The sequence below is a fragment of the Ursus americanus genome, chromosome 2 (assembly GCF_024610735.1).
Source record: "Ursus americanus isolate L20-20 chromosome 2, mUrsAme1.1.p, whole genome shotgun sequence".
Taxonomy (NCBI): Eukaryota; Metazoa; Chordata; class Mammalia; order Carnivora; family Ursidae; genus Ursus; species Ursus americanus.
Window position 1 is genome coordinate 55,352,862 of NC_142128.1, and position 15,044 is coordinate 55,367,905.

Here is a 15,044-nt window from a genome sequence, read left to right on the forward strand (position 1 = left end):
CCCAAGTCATTTTGTTGTTGTTGTTGTTGTTATGATAAAATTAAGGGGAATTCTATTTATGCCCTTTCAATTACTTTTATTTAGTTCATACTATATGTTGTTTACACAGTGTTTTTATTTTTTTATTTTTTTATAATAATATTTTTTTATTATGTTAGTCACCATACAGTACATCCCTGGTTTTTTATGTAAAGTTCCATGATTCATTAGTTACGTATAACACCCAGTGCACCATGCAATACGTGCCCTCCTTACTACCCATCACCAGCCTATCCCATTCCCCTCCCCCCTCCCCTCTGAAGCCCTCAGTTTGTTTCTCAGAGTCCATAGTCTCTCATGCTTCATTCCCCTTCTGATTACCCCCCCTTCTTTATCTCTTTCTTCTCCTACCCATCTTCCTACTTCTTCTTATGTTCCATAGATGAGTGAAACCAGTGTTTTTAACCAAATATTTGTTGCCGTCTCAATCCTATAATTACTCTAATTACTTACTAAATAGACTCCTCTTGTAGATTTTGATCTATTGGGATTATATTCCATTTCTCAAATGCTACAAGCATCAAGTACGTACTGAACTTCTCTTAATTATCATCAGGTTACATATCTTCCAACTTCCAGTTTAAGCGTATGCCATTCTCTTGCAATATTTAGCATTGATATTTATTTTTGCCTTTTAGGTTTAGCTTTTGACATGTTACATAGAATATTTTCCATCAGTTTGCTAGCCTTCAATGATTGTTTCAAATGTTTTGAACATTTTGAACAGTCTCATGTGGAATACAGATAACTTTAATAAGTATTTATTGAATTTACTATTATATGTCAGAAATATATGTAATATTAACCATACCCTAGCTACTATAGACAGGTAATTTCCCTTATTGTTCAATTGTGATCACAATACTCTGTTATGAGCAACAAGTATGATGTTCAGGTAATATATTGAAAACCAGTGTAGTGGTCATTTAAATAATTGATAGAATGAAACTACCTAGCAACTACTATCAATATATCACAAGCAAATTTTTCCAGTGGAGGATATCACTTTTTCTGAAGAGGCATAGTAAATCTCACTCATCAAATTTTACTAGTGGAGGATATCACTTTTTCTAAAGAGGCAAAATAAATTTTATATATCAGCTTTACTGATTGATTCAACAAATATTTATTCAGATTCTACTCTGTGCTACAAATACAGTGGTGAGTAAGGAGGACACGGTCCTGGCTTCCCAGGGTGTTAAGTCTTGTGTCAAGTAAAGACAATTCATTAAAATATTAAAATAAAATGTGAGAAGGGTTGTGTTAAGGGATATATATGCATACACACACACACTAATATGTATGTGTATATATATAATATATATATTGTATTTAATACATAATACTAATAGGAGATTATGGCTAGTTTTCTTTCTTCTACATCCAGGAAAACCTGAAATTTCATAATATTCTCCCACTCCTACCTCATTTAAGCATGCTCAGCACATTTTTAAAAAACTGAATACCAACTCTTCTCTGCCCTGAAACCACTTCAGTTTTGGATTGCAGGAAAGGTAAGGAGTTAGGAGAATATGAATCTGGATTTTCCCAGCTTACTTAGGTTCTCAGAAAATAACTGTTTCCTGGTTCGATTTTATAATAGAAAATTTCACTAATATGGGAGATAAGAATTAGATATCAGTGGGAATACATTTTTGTTATTTGATACTAAACATACTTGGAAAGGAATTAATCAGTGCAGGGGTGCCTGGGTGGCTCAGTCATTTAAGTGACTGACGTCAGCTAAGATCATGACCCCAGGGTCCTCGGATCCAGCCCCATGTGGGGCTCCCTGCTCAGTGGAGAATCTGCTTCTCCCTCTCCCTCTACCCTTCCCCTGCTCATGCATACCCCCTCTCTCTCTCTTTCAAAGAAATAAAATCTTAAAAAAAGGAAATTAACCAGTGCATATGGTTATTATTATTAGCATCTCCAAAGAAGAATCTCATGCTGTATTTGTGCAATAATTTGTCTAAGTGATTTTGTTGTTGGCATTGATCTTTTTCTTATAAAAATGTTATATCCCATTAAGGAAGCTTAAAATAAATTTTTTAAGCCTCACAATTGCAGCATTCTAGTATGATGACTAACTTCACTTTGGAAAATTTCTGGAGCAGTGTATACTCCGGTTTATTTTTCATAATAATATTCAGGTACATGCACTATTACATCCTGTATTTTTTCTCATGTTGCTACATGGCCTTCATCGCTCTGTTTTTAAATAATTATGTGATATTAGAATTCTATTAATATATCATATTAATATTAAAATATAACCCATTAAATTCCACTTTAATTTACTTCAACATTTCCTATAATAAATAACACATCCATATTTTTATATGCTTCCTGAGGAAACATTTCCCAAGAATTGGATTAAGGACCACGGTCTCATAAAATATGTTTTAATGTATGCTTGTATATGCTATCGGTTTATTGCCTCTCAGTTTCAAACCTACTCTTCACTGCCTGCTTTGTGACAGTGGAGCTGGAATCTGGAAACATTTCTCTTTGGCCAACTGGCATGTTGTGAGTGTCATGGTCTTGCAGTACACTTCCTGTCCCCTTAGAGAGCGGGAAGTTCAGGCACATGCCTAACCATGTCCACGCCCTATCTTTTTTAATCCTTTAAAAAACCCAGACTACTCCTGTGTCAATTCTCCATTGATAATAACAAATGTCTTCAAAATTTTGCAATGTAAAACAACAATGAACATTTATAATGTCACAGTTTGTGTGGGTCAGAAATTCAATAAGTTTCCAGTCATGATATCAGCCAGGTGACAAATGTAGCATGTGGCAGCAGTTTGACAACCCTTGGTCCAGTGCAATATTGTTTCACAGGCAAACAGGTTACATAGAAGAACGGGCTATTTCTGTTTCAGAGAACGGCCAGAAATTCCTCTTACCTCTTCTGTAAAAAGGACACTATATTATAAAAGAACAAGAGTTTAAACAACCTTCTAAATAGTCTTCATGACAAGAGGCACTCTTCTTATGTTCTGCACAGTAAAAGCATCAGAATTTGCTTTATTTCAGTTTTAAATATGTGAAGCATCCTCTTACTCAAAAGAGCAGATTGTATAGTTTATGATTAAGTTATATAAATAGGAAAACAATTAGAAATGATTCCTTACCAATCTGTGAAATGTAGCTCTTTTCTTCTTTTTTTTCTTTTAATTTCAGATATTCAGTACTTCTTGGACATGGACCTGTCACCATATACTTCATATTCCTATTACATCGAGACAGCCAGTGTGCATGGTTCGACAAGGAGTGCACCTGTCACTTACAGGACGAAACCAGGGGTCCCAGAAGGAAACTTGAACTTAAGTTATATCCTTCCTATTAGCTCAGACTCCGTGACACTTGCCTGGACTGCACCTTCAAATCGTTCTGGTCCTATAGAAAAATATATTTTGTCCTGTGCTCCTTCAGGTGGCAATCAGCCATGTGCTCCTTACGAAGGTCACGAAAGCTCCGCTACCATTGGGAATCTGGTTCCATTCACCAAGTACCGTTTTTCTGTACAGGCGTGTACGAGTGGGGGCTGTTTACACAGCTCACCCCTTACGGTGATCACAGCCCAGGCACCTCCCCGAAGGCTGGGTCCACCTGAGGTGCGGAAGATCGGTTCCACAGAACTTCACGTAGAATGGTCTCCTCCAATGGAACCAAATGGTAGGAATTCAAGGCTTAGATTTCTTTTTTGGGCAAAACATGAATGAGAATCTAGTCATTTGGACTTGTGCAATATGAATCTGGCAACTGTATTCATTTTTGTAACTGTAGGATATAATAATTGAGATTTTCTAAAGATATCACATACTATTTGTACTGGTTACTAGAACAAGTGTAGTTCTTTAATCTAATAACAAATTCCATTCATTTAAATTGCCCCCTAAAAGGCTAATATTATCTTTGCTCTTAATGACATCTGTCACAACACAAATGATGTTTCTAATTTGAAACTCACTTATGAAATGCATTATATTTGACTGTGTCACGAGTTAGGGCACCCAGAAGCAGTAAATTTCTCTTTTAAGCAAGAAAAGGATATAAAATAATACAAAAAATATGTATATAAGCTAGCTGACTCCATTAAGTTAATTTTTTGTCTTCATACAATTGAACCCTCGGTTATATAGGCCAGACACAAATTCATAGATTTTTAGTAATTAATATCATGTACGTACGATGGCAAACCCTTTTTTCTTAGACTTTTAAAGTTATTTGAGAAGACTAGGTAGAAATCAAGTTTAATATTCTAATATTTATGTTAACAGGGCTTGTGTTAAACAGATAATAAAATTAAAATATCCAAATATGAAAGTATGTAAATTGGAGGTGCAATGATCAAATCCTCCCCAAAGGCAATTCTTAATAGAAATTATAATTTGTTCTGAAAAGAATTGAATTTACCTATAGTAAGTTATAGCTATTTTGTGTTGATGCATTCACTTTCGGTTTGTTTTTTTCCATAAATATGCTTTTCTGCAGTATTTCATACATTCATCTCTCCATCAGTTTGTTGTTTTTTACAAGTCTCGTCATCTGGATTACTGAAGAAATGGACAGATAATCTAGTCAGAAGAATAATGCAAAGCTGGCATTTTTTAACCAGCCTAACCCCACCCCACCTCCAAAACCGTCTGTCTGTCTGTCTGTCTATCTGTCTGATGAGTCCTCTTGGTTTACTGTTTCACTTTTCTAGGAATAATTATAAGATATGAACTCTACATGAAAAGAATGAAATCTGATGGAGAAATCACATCAGCAGAAAGTCGAGTTTTTCAGAGCAGTGGCTGGCTCAGTCCTCACCCATTTGCAGAATCAGCCAATGAAAATGCGTTAAAACCTCCTCAAACAGCCACAACCATCACTGCCTTGGAGCCATACACCCAGTACGCGTTTCGAGTCTTAGCTGTGAACATGGCTGGCAGTGTGTCTTCTGCCTGGGCTTCAGAAAGAACGGGAGAATCAGGTGAAGAAAAATGCTTTGAACTCCACTTTGAAGATTCCCAGATGAAAATACTGCCCCACATGAAAGTCAACAGCACTAAAGTACATTTTGAAAAGGAAGAATTATAAATTTATATAGGCCAAGGAAAAATTTAATATATCGGTTGGTTATGTAAATATCTCAAGGTCATAAAGCACTTGCAGTAAGTTTTAGGGGAAAAAAATAAGTGCCTGAGCTATTACTTCACGGGGGAAAAATAACTTAACTATAGTTATAGTCTTTGGGGAATGTTTGCCAAAAATAGCAATTGGTTTCCATTCCTGAAGTGGGTTGGCCGTATGTCCTATCGTGCTCCAAATTCAGCACAGTTTATGTTCAGTGAAAGAGATAACTATACCAATTTCATAAATCTTAATTTGTTTTTATTTCTCTCTCCAAAGCAAATAGTGCAGGTACTAGATTATACCTAATGATAGAATCTTGGATATCAATATCTGTAATCCACAAGTGTGCTTGTAAGCAGTTGGCAATATGGTAAGAAAGGAGAGTAAAATTTTTAATTTTCTTAAGATATCTTCACTACAGCAAATGAGATATTTTTAACTGCTCCCCCCACTCTTTACATTAAAAACACTTCAAATATCATGAGCCTTTCACCAAAAAAAGACACTTTTGTTATGCTTTGAATCTATGGATATTCAAAGAAACCCAAGTCCTGATTTAAATTGAATCTGTTAGGACTGTGGGAGGATAAGGGTAGCTTTAGGTTGATGTCCAAGGGAATCATTTCATGAATAAAATGTGCATTGTGCTTAGCATCTCTTAATGACTACCAGCCATCTTGGACAAATAATAGTGCCATGATAGCACAAGTGATGAGCCATGGCGTTCTGGAAGGGGAAAATCAAGGTCAGAAATGAAAAGTAATGGGTGAAACTGCAATACTGGACCCTCATAATCTTATGGGTCACTGGCTACTGAACGTGCGATGAGGTCCTTTGATAATACACCTTTGGTTAGCACATTTAAAATCCATATTAAGATCTCAAAGATGGCAGGGGGAGAATGTATGTGCATATGTACTCTGAACACTTAAATCAAGATTTATTGAAAACTTTAAGAATTTCTTTGTGGTTATTTAGAACATTTTAGATTTACCTCTTTCTGAGGGGTAATATTCTCCAAGCTGTATCAGTGTGGCTCGGTGAAATTCGCCTCTCCATCAGATATCCAATATGTCACTATGCACTGTTCTGGACTTTGTGGACTAAGATTCAGTTTTGATGACTTCTCCTTTTAAATGCTTTGTAAGATCTATGGTTTCCTACCCCAAATAATCTACTAGTTATCTTGAACATAAGCAAATTTCTAAATGATTTTTCTTTTGTAAATGGAAAATATCTTTGCTGGGAATGTAAGGGTGGAGAACATTCTTACAGAAAACAAAAGGCAAGTAGTTTTTATAAACGCCAGTATATCCTTTGATGTTTAGAAATCAGTATTATGTAAGGAATGGTGTTATGTCAGGAGCTAGAATAGGTGTACGAATTCCATCTGGAAATGAAATGTAGGTACAGCATTCACTGTCTGCTTGTGTTATTGTCATTGATAGTGCCAGCATTCATGACCCCTCCTTCAGTCTCCCCACTCTCACCGCACTCCCTCAATGTGTCCTGGGAGAAGCCAGCAGAGAATGTAGCAAGAGGAGAAGTTGTGGGGTACAAGATCAATATGGTTTCTGAACAGTCACTTCAACAATCTCTTCCGACAGTGTTGTCACAGGTATAAGTGTTTTAGAATTGAATTGTCTTCCTTTTGACATTTTCTGATTTTGCAGAATTCTATGACCAAATTCTCCCTTATATATTCCTTACCTGCGCATTTGTTTCTTAATATAATACCATGTGTACAAGGCACTATATATTTCTATCACTTATTTTTCTAATATAAGCATATATTAAAACAAAATGCATATAATTTTGTTTAATAAAATCTGCTTTCTACACTTAACATCTATCCTTAAATATCTTGTAAGGAGTTGACTTTCAGTAGCTGTGCACTGTCTTGTTATTTGGGCATACAATAATGTATTCAACCAACCCACAATCAGTTCGTATTTATATTGTATTAATTCTTTTGGAAATATGAATGACATTGATAAGAATGTCTTCTATGTACATTTTGCATGTTTCTGTTTCCTAAGAGAAGAGAATTCTGAGAAATGGGTTTATCACAGCTTATAGCAGAGGTTATTAACATGGTCAAGGTTTGGGATATACAGTGACATATTGTCTTCTAGTAATTCTTACTCCAGCCAGCAGCAACGAGAGTAATAATCATAGATAACTTATGAAGGCTTTATTGTGTACATGGACTAAGTCATTTGATATGTATATCATAATCCTGGAGGGGGAGATGCTCTTGTTTCCCTCCAGTTTATGGTGTGGCCAGTGTACTCCATTAGCCTATTTTACCAGCATGAGGGTAGCAAATGACAGGTGGCTGATGTTAACTGGACAAGTCATTCTGTGTACTTGGCTGTTTAGCACCTCTTTTGAGGAAGATGCTCTTTGGTGGGCATTAACACGATATAAAGAGATCTTCACATGAAACAATCTCTCCCATGGCCCTATCCACATTCTCCTTTCCCAGACTTCCTGGTTCCTGATCTTCCAATATTTTTTTTTTCATGCCCATGACCAATACATTCAGGTCACTGCCATGTAGTTCAGATGTGTTCTACCTTTGGACCCTTCTCTTTCCACACAAAATGGATGGCCAGGTGCCCTGTCTGAAGTTCTGCCCAATGAGCTGATTTCTTCTTACTGCTGGTTTTTAGGGCCATCCTTGAATGGGACTATAGAGTATCCATCACCCATTTTTGACTTGCATCCACTTACATAGACAACCCATCTGTGAACCAAACCACATTTTTCTACTCTCTCAGCTCTTGAGGGACCCCTGAGAAGTCATAGGTATGAGCTGAGATTGAGCTCCCAGTGTACAAATGGCAGACGGCCTGGGGGGTCCAGACAATCTACTTGCACAGGATATTACCCTGGCTCTGCTTATGTCCATCACCAGATATCCCCTTCCATTTTATGATGAATTTCTGTTGGGCCTACTTGGCCTTAAGACATGGCATGTCTGACAGAACTCAGCTCATGAGGGATAGCTCTGGTTGCATGGCCATTTGGTGTTGATAGTCAGATTCTCTGCTTTTACCAAGACCCACCAGCATGCTAGGAGCTGTCTAGCAAATGGTGTTTGATTTCCATTGTGTCATATGCCCTTCCTCCACATCCTAGGATTCTACCTTGTGATTCTCTTATTGAGGGCTTCCATAAATATCTCACAACATCTTTTCTCACTGTAGTTACCTGTAATACCACAAGATCTGATAGGCTTTATGTCCCGAGTTACTTGGCTGCTTGCAACACAGCCCTGATCCACTGAAGAATCCTCTGCAGCCCGAGGGCACACTTAGAGCTAGCAGTACTCCATAGTATTTAGTAACTTGGTCAGAGTAGTAATCCCAGATGTGGAATATGCTCTCTTCAGAACATAAGAAGGCCTGCCAGACATTCTGTTTCTTTCTTACTAGTGATAAGTACAAGATGCAATAATTTGACCTTTACTTTGGAAGGGATGTCCTAGCATATCTCAGGCTACTGGACCTCTAAAAATTTAGACCCTTAAGTTTTAAAAAAACTTGTTCTCTTCATTCTTTGGAGCACATAATACTTACCAAGACCTCTATATATCTGCCATGTCTTGCTTCCCTAATTCATTTAATAGGATGTTATTAATATGGAGAACCAGTACTGCCAAGGAAGTTTTCAGTTTGCCTTGAATTGATGACCTTCAGATCTTCTTTGTCTTTCTTCAATGCATTAATAGCACCCAGCAAGAGCTACTTGATCCCACAGTCCTTATAATTACTACTTTCCCCAACGTAGTCCATATAATTTCCAGTTCCACCAAACAAGTGAACTTCCTTCCACTGGTAAGTCATCCCAGTTCACCACTGATGAGTTTAAGAATTGCACCACTGGTGTATGCTGGGGGCCATCGCCACTCCACCAACTACTGGGATGAGGTTCTCTTTGGAAGCCAGCTTGTTGGTGATCCAGCTCCAAAATATCATTTTAGATCCTCCTTCCTAGGGCATTGCTGCTGTCACTATCTTAGGTCAGGTTCTCTGGGAAACAGATGCTATGGAGAGGACTGAGTACCAAACGTTTATTGGGGAGTGCTCTTAGAAACAACACACAGAAAGTAGTAAGAGATACAGGGTTGAGCAGAATAAGAAGCTGAATTGTGATGCAGTAACAAAAAGGTCTAAGCTGATCCTGTGGGTAGTTCTGGAACTGAAACGACCCTATCAGGTTGTCCTGAAAAAGTCAAGGAGCCAGACCTTTGTACCCCATTGTATTAATTTCCTGAGACTGCAGTAACAAATTAACCATAAACTAAGTGATATAAAACAACAGAAATTTGTTTTTTTAATAGAGGACCAGAGCCTGAAATCAAAGTGTTGTCAGGGCCATTTTCCCTCTGAAGGCTCTCCAGGAGAATTCTTCCCTGCCTCTTCCAGCTTCTAGTAGTTCCTGGCGCTCCTTGGTTTGTGGCAGCCTAACTCCAATCTCTGCCTGTCTTCACATGGCCTTCTTCTCTGTGTTACTGTCTCCTCTGTATCTGTGTATACCTCTCCTTTCTTCTATAAATATATGCTTGTACTTAAGACCCATACTAAATCCAGGATGGTTTAATTAATTATATCTGCAAAGACCCAGTTTCCAAATAAGATCACTTTCTGAGGTACTAGGTGAACAAGGATTTTTGGGAGACCCTCTCCAACCCATTACCAATAGGTTTGCCTATGATTCCTTGTTATACTTTTTCATTAGTCTGGAAATAAGTGCTGACTAATTTGCATCTGTCTCAGGTGATAAACACAGAGGTAGCCTTACCCATAACTTGTAACTTAAATGACTTAGTCTACCAATCCAGTGTATCATTGGATTTAAGGTCACTTTATAGCTCTAACTGGTTCATTTGGTCCTTAATGTTATACCGTATTTATCATTGATGTTTTGTTGTTGTTTTTGCTATACTTTTGCTTTGTAAACTATTCTTTCTTTGTAAAACATAGCATCAAAGCAACTATTACTTGCACTCTGGTATTCTAGGCTAAGAAAGAAAAATAAGAAAAAAACATAGTTCATAAAAATATAGCCTTAGAAGTCAGTTTGTTTGTTTGTATCTCACTTCTGCCAGTTGTTAGCCACCCACACATCTCTGCATGTCAGGTTTACTCATCTGTGAAACTGGAAAACAATTTCTGCTTATCTATACAGTTTTAGGGAGTTAAAGAACTTGACAAACATTAGGTCCTATTAGTGATTATTATTAATGGGATAGGGCTACATTAAACTTTTAAAAAGATAATTTTATCATTCAGTGGAGCAGGAAAATATTTCTTTTTTATTAGTGACAAAAATTATGTATATGCATCTTTTTTGTTTAAAAGTCCTTTCTTTTATGGCCGAGTTGAAATAAGGATATAGATATGTCACTTTTTTCTCTTTCTTACACTTTCTCTCCATACAAATATCTATCTACCTAATCATATATTCAAGAAAGTGAAATCAAGAATGGCAAAGTCAAAATCTTCACCTTCTCAGTAATTAAATTTTTATCCACACTGACCTGTGTGTGTCTTGTTACAAGCTTGGTAAAAAAGTAGCCAAAATTTCTAGGGGAAAGCCTACTGTAAAATAATTGTTACAGAAACTTTGACTAAAAATGTGGTAAGAAAATATATAGAAGTGGTGATATTATCAGTGTAGGATTTCAAGCTTCTACAGAGTTCTCTCCACCTCCTTAAGAATTTATCCCAAATAAAATTTTCAATTAAATTGATCCTTTAAGTCTTATAAAATAACTATATATATGATAAAGACAAAGTTTATCTGAGTGATTATTTTATGTGCCCCAAGCTTTAAGGTAAATGTCTTTTTAAAGTCATGTAATTTATAACAACTATATATAGAGAAGTCCATCAAAATTAGTATTAATCTACATTTTCTATTTCTTGTTATATTTCATTTTGTGTTCTTCCTCCACAGAATAGTTTGTTCAAAAAATGATTCAACATCCTAAATGAAGTAGGAAATATTTTGTTTTTAAATTATTTTTTAAAATTTGAGTATAGTTGATAGAATATTACATTAATTTCAGGTATACAGCATAATGATTCAACTTCTCTATATGTTATGTTATGTTCACCATAAATGTAGCGACCGTCTGTCACCCTGTCACCACATGATGCTGTTACAATACCATTGACTATAATCCTTTTGCTGTGCCTTTTATTCCTGTGACTTACTGATTCCATAACTGGAAGCCTGTGTCTCCCACTCTCCTTCCCCCATTGTTCCCATCCCCCCACCCCTTCCCTCTGGCAACCATCAGTTTGTCCTCTGTATTTGCATGTCTGATTTTGGTTTCTGTTCATTTGTTTATTCATTTGTTTTTTTAGATTCCAGATATGTGTGAAATCATATGGTATTTGTCTTTCTCAGTCTTATTTTACTTAGTGTGATGTCCTCTAGGTCCATCCATGTTGTTGTAAATGGCAGGATCTCATCCCTTTTATGGCTGCATAATATTCCACTGTGTGTTTTTACCCCATTTTCCTTAAAATAAGAAACACTTTATTATATTTTACCTAGACAAAAATTCCATTTTCTAAAAATCTGCATTAATCCCACCAGGGTTGTTTTAAATGGGATAAATTTTATAGCAATATTCAGTAAATTTAACTCACTTCAAAGTTTTACTTTTCTTAGAAAATTTCAAATCACATTGCACAGAACAGAAAATTTTATATCCTCAATCCCTCAATAACAACTTTAGAATTAGAAACATAAAGGATTTATAATTTGGTGTTTGACGTTTTTCTGATTTCTAAATGCAATTGTGAGAAAATAGTACCAAAGTTTTAAATTATTCCTAGATTTTTCGAATCTTTGAAATCACCTTTATTTCTGAAAAATGTTATAGAAATGATTTACTTTATATTCCATTCACAGTGCTTTCTAGAACTACTCATTTAGGTCATGAAATTTTAAAGCCAATACCCAGGCAAATATTCCAAATGAATTTTATCTTACTTCTACAGTGAGAATATCTAGAAAATTACTTCAAATGTTACTAACCTTTACAGTTACCTGCATTCATATTTATGGAAGATTATTTGATATGAATCAAATATATCAACATCCCTTAGAAAAAAGTTTTATCTAATGCTTGGTGTCATACTCTGTCTTAATGACTTTTTTCTGAATATAATTTCCAGTGTTTTTTGTATCTATAAACTAAGTAAACTTACAGGGTTGCTTTTGATCATTTCTAGTTATAATGATGGGACCAATGCTCAGTGATAGTTGTTTAATTATTTGTTTATAGACTATGGAGTTCCTCTCAGTCTCCTTTGCTCAAATATGCTATTTTCATTTGAAATTGTGTGATAAGACAGTATTTCAAAAAATGTAACTATTTGATCTAATCTGCATATGCTTATTTGTATAAGAAAGATAATTGAGAATTGACCTCATGCAGATGCTCAGTAATGTGTTTACTTGTTTTCCTTTGTCTTTTGTGGCTTTTTTTTCTTTCAAGAAAGTGATGGAATTGATTTAACATAGTGACATTTTTCTGTACTAGCTCCATCAAATAACGTGTGGACATTACTGCACAGGGTTAGTTTTGGCCAAGCCCCATGGCTTTATTTGGACTTTTTCATGATAACAATGACAATGTCACCATCCTTTATCTCTACCATTGGTGACAATAACCATACCACCATGCTGCTTTATGAGGCAATAACTTGGTTTCCTCATTTATCCACTCAGGAACTGGATTATTACCTCATAAAACAGTGTGATGGTACAATTATCAATTAAATCCTCGCTTGTTGAGACTCTTCAAAAAAAAATCCCTTTCCAAATAGTGGTTGGCAATAATTCCTCTGTCTGAATTCATAGAACATGACTGGATTCATGGATTCATGACTGCCAAGGTTATATTTCTCACACCGTTTATCTATTATCTGATTTATTTATTTTTTTTGCCTTGAAGGTGTTGTACATTGCTAACTCCCAAGAACTGTCTTATGTTGTAAAAGAACTAAAACCTTATAGGATATACAACTTTACCATTTCTCTCTGCAATTCAATTGGTTGTGTAACCAGCGCATCAGGAACAGGACAGACATTAGCAGCAGGTAAGCGAGTTTTAATGGACATGAAAAATACATTGTGTCTTTATAAACAACCTATAAAGCTCAATACCTTTTCTAATTTGGACTTAATACTTGTCTTTTCTGGTTTCTCCTGCTCCCCAATAGCTAACTCTGATTGTTACCTATACTGACATTTTTAAACAAACAAAAAATAAGTAAATGCGCTGAAGTTTAAGAGATCTGTGGGAGCTCTGAGTTGCACCTGTGCCATAATAAGAAATAGGATTAGATGCAGAGTGACTTCAGAACAACCACCCCAGGTCCTAGTGATGTTCTGACAGTTAGAAGTGTTCAGGCAGCTTCTTATGAGGGATCAGGATGCTTCTTCTTGACCCTTTCTGCGTGTTTTGGATCTATGTATGTCTGCCCTCTGGGGCTAAAGGCAGACATCTGGGAAGTACTGGGTTGCCCTGGTGTTATATTTTGCCTTTATTGGTTAGGCAGTAGTGTAATTATTAATTATTTTGTTATTAATAAGAAGCTCCTTAGTCTGTGAAATTCAAACGAAAAACCGGTTATCAGGTAAGATCTTAATAGGAAATGGTTTGTATAGATTTTTGCTTGCTTTACTTAGAGCGAACTAGATTCATACAAACTTGATTACACGTATCACTAACACCTACATAACTCAATTATTCTGCAGTTAGTATGTTTTCAAATCAGTTTTTCTGTCTGCAATCAAACAAGACTTGGTGCTCCTTAAGAAAATGTCCAGATGTGAGAAGGTTAAGAGACTCCTAGATGAATGACAGATATTATGCAAACATATTTAGCTATAAAAATATTCCCTATGCCTTTTCCCAAACTGTATTCAGGTCCAATTCTATTATTTTGTTTTGCCTTGCTTTAGTTCTGGAAAAACTTGTTTGGCTCAAATGATTTCATCTGAGTAATTTTATTTCTTCAAATTTTCCGTCAATGAAAATGACTCCCCAGTTCTAAGGAAGTATGTTTTATTACCACTACAACCGAACTCTTTGTGTTTTTATATATTTCTATGTATTTCATATGTATGTGTATATTTATGGCATACCTACATTGTACAAAACACCATACTCCCATAAGACTGTTTATTTACTTGTTATTTACTGATTATTAGAGGGTTACCAAATATGGATAATAGTGGCAGGCTCCCTATGTCTTTTTGGAAAAATGATACAGTTTGGGGCTAGAGAACAAAAAAGAGAAATCTGTCTTGCAGGCTGGAGAAAAGTAAAAATAGAAACAACACAAGCTGAAAACTGGCCTGAGTAACAGTAGAGAGTAGAGAGATCCCAATCATGGGAGTGAGCGTAACTGAAATCATGACTTCCCAGGGTTGTAAAACAATTAAAAGTCATTTAGTGTGGTGCGCCTGGGTGGCTCAATTGGTTGAGCATGGGACTCTTCATCTTGGCTTGGGTTGTGATCTTGTGGTCATGGGATCGAGCCCCACGTCGGGCTCCATGTTCAGTGCAGAGTCTGCTTGTCCCTCTCCCTCTGCTCCCTCTCTTTCTCTTGCAAATAAGTAAATAATAAAATCTTCAAAACAAAAGTCATCTAGTGTGACTTTCTAAGCAATCATAGTATATCCTATGTGACATGCTTCCCAAGTGTTTATCCAACTAATGTTTGATACTTTTAGTGGTAGGAGAGCTACCACTTCTCAGGCAAATCCAGGTTTAGAGACCTCTTTCAACAGGTGATTTCTTACATTGATCCAGAATATCTCGCTGGAGCCTCTATTTAACAGTC

The 15,044-nt window shown here is 36.1% G+C and overlaps 1 protein-coding gene across 1 annotated transcript in view; it reads left to right on the forward strand.

The window, feature by feature from the left end:
* USH2A (usherin) overlaps positions 1-15,044 on the forward strand; it is a 676,006-nt gene that overhangs the window by 176,332 nt on the left and 484,630 nt on the right. The window contains exons 16-19 of the mRNA XM_045809720.2: positions 3,226-3,720; positions 4,754-5,023; positions 6,615-6,784; positions 13,148-13,292. Coding sequence (XP_045665676.2) covers positions 3,226-3,720; positions 4,754-5,023; positions 6,615-6,784; positions 13,148-13,292 — 1,080 coding nt within the window. The remainder of the gene's footprint in view (positions 1-3,225; positions 3,721-4,753; positions 5,024-6,614; positions 6,785-13,147; positions 13,293-15,044) is intronic.